The 6,363-nt window shown below is 39.7% G+C and overlaps 1 protein-coding gene across 1 annotated transcript in view; it reads right to left on the bottom strand.

The window, feature by feature from the left end:
• The window catches only part of T265_12796 (hypothetical protein), a gene marked incomplete at both ends in the record, with an annotated part of 22,923 nt that extends 18,174 nt beyond the window's left edge, over positions 1-4,749 (bottom strand). Inside the window, 7 exons of the mRNA XM_009165496.1 lie at positions 566-739; positions 2,421-2,611; positions 4,082-4,167; positions 4,206-4,275; positions 4,316-4,450; positions 4,487-4,593; positions 4,632-4,749. Coding sequence (XP_009163760.1) covers positions 566-739; positions 2,421-2,611; positions 4,082-4,167; positions 4,206-4,275; positions 4,316-4,450; positions 4,487-4,593; positions 4,632-4,749 — 881 coding nt within the window. The remainder of the gene's footprint in view (positions 1-565; positions 740-2,420; positions 2,612-4,081; positions 4,168-4,205; positions 4,276-4,315; positions 4,451-4,486; positions 4,594-4,631) is intronic.
• Positions 4,750-6,363: the final 1,614 nt, after the last annotated feature.

Genomic DNA, 6,363 nt, shown 5'->3' with positions numbered 1-6,363 from the left:
AGTGCTGGCCTATGTCAAGCATCCTGAGGTGCTTACACCTCCAATCGCCCAATCAGACAATCTGGAAAGGAACTGACAGCACGAACACCACTGACATTGATTAGCCGCCATTTTTTGCAACGTCTCCAGCCAAGCACAGACGGGGTCACGGGGACCACATCCTGGAAGACGTACAACACCGACAATATCCAAACTCTTCGTGACCTAGTTCACGTCTTTCTGCTAAGTCATATGCATTGGAATGTGAACCTAATCAAACTGTTATCGTATTTCCAGTTGTACATTACAGCTCCAAAGTTTCGGAAAGTGACGTCTAGTCTTTCTTTCATCCCAAACGGCACCGTTTCTGTAAGGCACCTTTGCTGAAAAAGTGAAAGCAATCACGCAAGCTCACAGCCATTTTATTTCTATTATTATGAGTCCAAATGGATGGAAATTGTGTATGATATGTGCATCTTCTGACTTTTACTACATTTTTCCTGTAGTAATATTATCTTGCTGACAAAATTACAGTGAATCTTAGAAAGAACAGAAGAACAGGCAAACTGCCTGCGGTAGGACTCACTTCATCTCCTCAGTAAGTTCAGCGAATTTGGCTTCTTGCTTGACAATTTTTTCCTCCAGCTTTTGGTTAGATTGCATCAAGATTTCATACTCTTTTTTTGGAATCACGTCAACGTAGTCAGCCTTTATCTTCGTCAACTCGAACTGCGCTTCAGACAGAGCTTTCCTCGCTTGACTAAAGCGACCAATAAAAGACTATTCAACACTTAAGATTCATAAAGACCAAGTAACATAGTATAAAACCCAGTATGAGTGCAATAAAACAAACAGGAAGCTTATAATACCACGTTACAACAACTTAATTCCATTTCAAATACCGTAGGGAGCAAAACGAATCGAGTTTTACCGATACAGAGGAACTCACTAGCCAGTCGACCATCTTTAACCTGTGATCAAACGGCATTCAAGGGACTTAATTGTACACGGCACCTTTTATCTCCCATATAAGTAGATCTAAATTATAAGCCCTAGAGAAGCGGTGATATCGGGCATCGAGTAAGCCCAAGAGCGAATGAGATATCGAGCCCCTGGGGAACGTAAGTTCAAGTTAGAAAAGCGGGCTGTTACGAGTGAATATTTCTCTATAGAACTAGGTCATCCGATTTATCGACCATTTACCCAATATCGAAATCCCAGATTTTGCGCAGAATGAGATTTCCCTAAACGCCGAGGATATATTCATATGTTTCAATTTTGTTAATCTGCACAAAATCTCGGTGATCGTATATTATTCACCTTGTTGTTAGTTTGTGGCTTCGTTATGTCATTATTTCAAACGAAGCAATATGTCGAGGTGAAAATCTGCTATGAGTACGCCTGATTGTTGTTTCTTGCGATCAATACAAAGTACAGGTTACGAATCGGACCTCAGATTTATCAGTGGTCCCAGAAACAAGCTTTTTATACATTAAACTCAAAAGAAAACGAGTCTAGTAAACTTTTTAACGCATGATGGTGATTTGGTTAAATATGCTAAGGTGGTAACAGTCGAATCGTACCGATCTCAAGACATTTTCTAAGAGGCGGTATAGGCCACATAAGGGTAATCCTACAGGCACTCAAAAATCAACGAAGGACAAAAGCTACCAGTCGAATGCATTTCAGCAAGCGCACAGTTGCGTCAACCGTACGTTTCGTTTTTCATGCGCAAATGGTTGGTTTTATGGTGTTGCTACTTAAAAAAGGTTGCCCTCAGCTTTCAAAACCAGGGTTAACTTACAAGTAATTGGAATCGCTACATTTTACATTAATTAGGCTTCCCGTCAAAATGGCTTAACATAATTTTGTTCGATGAAGAGGCTTTTGAGCAGTTAAACGGATGATAAAAGAGTTGACGACTAAATAACAATATTCAGTTTTAGGGTCAGGATCAATTTTTCCCACAATAATTCCTCAAAATGTTATCTCTTCGTCTGGAAGGCATTCCACCATGCTAAGCAAACCCCGAGGAAATGCATTTTTTAGACGTTGCGGTAATCAAATTGAAGAAAAACTTCGGTTAGTTTGGTCATTCGGTTGTAAGGTGTGCGTAAAATGTATGTCAACACGAGTGATTCAATCAATGTGCAGAAAACCAGACTACATGTTAGATTTCATCATTTAGTAAGCTCAGATGTTGCTTCTCAGTTACAAGCACCCTCGAGATTTCCACCTAATTAGCCTGAACAATGCCAGCATCATTTTAACTGAGAGTGACTGCCTCATAGAGAGCAAAACCCTTCAAAAATCCCCAGAATTTTGGATTGTCCTTCAGTTAGTCACAGCAGAAAGTATTTTTCACCCAACACACATGACAAATGGATACTGATAGGAAAATACTAAATAATGAATAATAATGCACATAATACAATGCTTACTCCAGTGCTATCCGTAAAAGCGCAGGATCTCCAACGTTTGTTGCTTCTTCTCGTGCTTGCTGCGTCACCTTTTGCAATTCGCTATAGTGATTCTGCATGTCGTTTAGCTCAATCACAAGCAGATTTTTTGCATCGGCTTCGTGTCGACATTTCCCGTGTTCCTCCTCCAGCGAGGCTTTCAGCTTATCAATCTAAATGTGTAAAAGTGGAAAATGGACTTGGTATGAAAACTCAAAATTAGAAATGCGTACTTGAACGGATCGGTAGACCCACGTTGTTATGAAGAGGCATCACTGATTGGCACGGGTATGAAGCGGCATCATCTAATATGCTGCGCATTAATTCTGGATGGATGGATGCTGGGGTAGCATCACCAGTTTTCCACCGCGTCCAATCAGATGACGATGATACACCACCAAATGTAGGATTCATAAGTCTTTCTGCGTCATTTTTCGGTCGAAAAGACCGTTGGTCACTGAGAGTTATGAGTTACTGTTTTTTCAATGTATTACTGCTATCATTATTTGGGCATATAAGCTTTTAAGTGAGTAACAGAGGTAACTTTAGCGAGCTCTAAAAACCAAAATTAGTTTCCTGACAAAACTGAAGCACGTGTATGAAATCGATCTCAAACGGCATCATCAAATCCGACGGCAACACCAGAGAGCAACACTGGTGTTTCTTTTCTGTCCAACCAAGTCAGTTTGTTCCTTTATATAAGAGGAGTTGCAGAAAATACAGTGTTGCCCAAATTCACGGTAGAAAACATGATGGCGTGCTCTCTCAGGAAGTTGACTTGTGCTTGAAACTTATCGGGCTTCATAAGTTCGGAAAAAATTGTAAACAATACTTCAGTTTTTTTTCAACAAGAGTTTCGTCAGGACAAGTAAGTGAATTACCTGATTGGCCTAATTTTAGGACATCGGAGGACCAGTCGAAGAGCTCCCTTTCAACTAGCGCAGTAAATTAGTACTGAACCTCAATTGGAAGTTCATGCTGGCTAATGTGGCCTTTTGATTCCAACGACTTCTGGGTGGCAAGAAGAACTTTATGACAATTTTCCTTCATTTCAGTACGCGCCATTCGACGGTTTCCCGTGTGTAGCCTATACAACTAGTATCAGCATGTATGGGATATCGGATACCACGGTTACCTTCAGACAAAGTCCGTCAAATTCGGACGTCCATACCATTGCGCATCAAATTAAACCCAATTCGTGGGTAACTTCCGTTCAATAAAATCATCCTCACGTGAATAGAATACAATGCACAGAATTGGCAACCACGTAGAAGGCTGTGTTAGATGCAACTGTGTGGTGAGAGACTTGCTCGTCTGCGCTCAAATCAATCGGAATTTCTCACGAGGTTCAACCTCCTGAGTTGGTCTAGATTGTACAGTCTCAGACTAAGAAGTACAATTAATCTCAATACCGTTGTAGACATGTTTTACATTTTGAGGGAAATGTTCCACAAACTGTTTGTGTCTGAGGTGAGTATTCGACAAATCAAAGGACTAGGGACATATTACATCGATGTCTCCTCTCAAATATAGCTTTTGCAGCAAAGCATGAAAAACCAACTCTGGAATGCGTCGGAGATCAGAGGACAGGTGAACTCAGCTTTGTCATATAATGAAGTGGCTCCGAAAGACTGAAAAATTACCTCCACTTGCATTGAAATCTGCTCCTCTTTCTTCGCTGAAACTTGAGCCTTTAATCGTGTAATCTCCTTCCGTAGACTTTCCAGTTCTGAAAGACAACTAAACGACAGTAATACAGAAGCTTACCAGGCTTTTCTTGATTCTTCAGCTCAAGGACACGTTGATCGCACTCCTGTTTGATGGTCCACAGGTATTCCTTTAATCAGCTCAAATTCTAGCAAACAGCTTTTACTTACTTGAGCTGGACGCAACTTTTGTACTTCGGTTTTATAGTACTGAAGGATAGCTTCATATTCTTTAGAAATTTGTGCTAGAATGGGTCCATGGGTTTTGAAGGCCGCGATAATCAATTGGAAGGCTTCTTTGAATACCTAGAGAAGCTAATATATGTTTGTAAGGAAATATACCTGAAATCTACCATCTGCATCATCGCTCCGCAACGATTTGAGATTCAGTTGGATCTGTTCCTCCAAGTAACTCAGGAACTTCGGTTTAGGTACAGGGTTGGAAACATCTAAATAAATTCTCCTAGGTAAGTGTCCTAAGTCTTACTCTTCCCCCCATCACTCATCACTTGAAGCCGGTCATTAGAGACCCTAATGCTTGAAGGGTCAAATGCACGTCCAAGAGCATTGGCTGGCCAATCTTCCACATTTTCCATGACAACCATAGGAATTTTTTTCGATCGCCTTGATGACATGTGGCTGTCATGTGAAACGAATGTGCTGAAGTGAAATAACACGCCGTGGATTTTCATAAAGTTAAACATGTATCATTTTAGAGGACTGCTAGGATCTGGACCACTTTTGACTTAAAATGTTTTGTTAGGTTGGCACTGTTTTAGGATGGTATCCCTCTAAATGAATCAGGAGTGGGGGCGTTTGGTGGAAACAAACAAACGGAGGTGAATAATCATGGAATACGTAAACACAACATAAGATAGTCTGAGGATAAACTTGTGCCATCCGACATTGCTTTTAGCTGAGAAGAGTGAGCTGTTCCCCGTAGTTCTTGATCCCATTTTTCCAGGAGACGTGAAAGACTGGAACGTCTTGTCTCTAAAACCCGAAACTTTACTCACTTACCGGTGTTCTGTTGCTGTCAATATAATAAATTATTGATTTAGAAACATTTGCTGCTGGCATACATACATACATACATACATACATACATACATACATACATACATACATACATACATACATACATACATACATACATACATACATACATACATACATACATACATACATACATACATACATACATACATACATACATACATACATACATACATACATACATACATACATACATACATACATACATACATACATACATACATACATACATACATACATACATACATACATACATACATACATACATACATACATACATACATACATACATACATACATACATACATACATACATACATACATACATACATACATACATACATACATACATACATACATACATACATACATACATACATACATACATACATACATACATACATACTACATACCATACATACATACATACATACATACATACATACATACATACATACATACATACATACATACATACATACATACATACATAATACATACATACATACATATGTACATACATATACACACATACCTATATACACACACATACATTGATTACCTAATTACTTACTAGGCGAGCCCCCACAATCAAACGAGTCGGATTTCAGGGCCGTTAGCTCCAGAAACCCTTCCAGTGAAACTTCACCACTCCCGTGTGGATCACACCGTTGGGCCACTGCTGACGGAGGAATATTCTAAACGAACCCGCATTCTCAGGTTTGACACCCTTAAGGCTGTGAATGTACATGAGTATCCATATGACGGGAAGAAGCGTCAGTTTACAACACAAACTTGGGACCTTTGAACAAGAAACTTGTTCATCCGAGGAGAGTAGTGCCGACTGCAAACAACAGTCCATACATTCAGCAAGAGCTATTAAACAACTCAGTGGTGGTTTTGTCGTATTGAATGATGTAAGATTTGCAGAATATAAAAATCTCCTTGAACCTGCAGCCATCGCATCCTCTGGATACCAAACCTTACCGAATAAATAATGCATGCCATCAGATACAAGAATCTTTGTTTGTCATATCACGCCATCCGGAGTTTTTTATGTCAACAAAATAGCTTGATTTTTTCATCCATTCGATATTGATTGCTCCACTGATTCCGAACGCACAGTTTCCTCAAACAGTGAAGGTAAAAAGATTCAGCGGTTC

Source organism: Opisthorchis viverrini (genome assembly GCF_000715545.1).
Source record: "Opisthorchis viverrini unplaced genomic scaffold opera_v5_15, whole genome shotgun sequence".
NCBI lineage: Eukaryota > Metazoa > Platyhelminthes > Trematoda > Opisthorchiida > Opisthorchiidae > Opisthorchis > Opisthorchis viverrini.
This window is presented reverse-complemented; position numbering and strand designations above follow the sequence as displayed.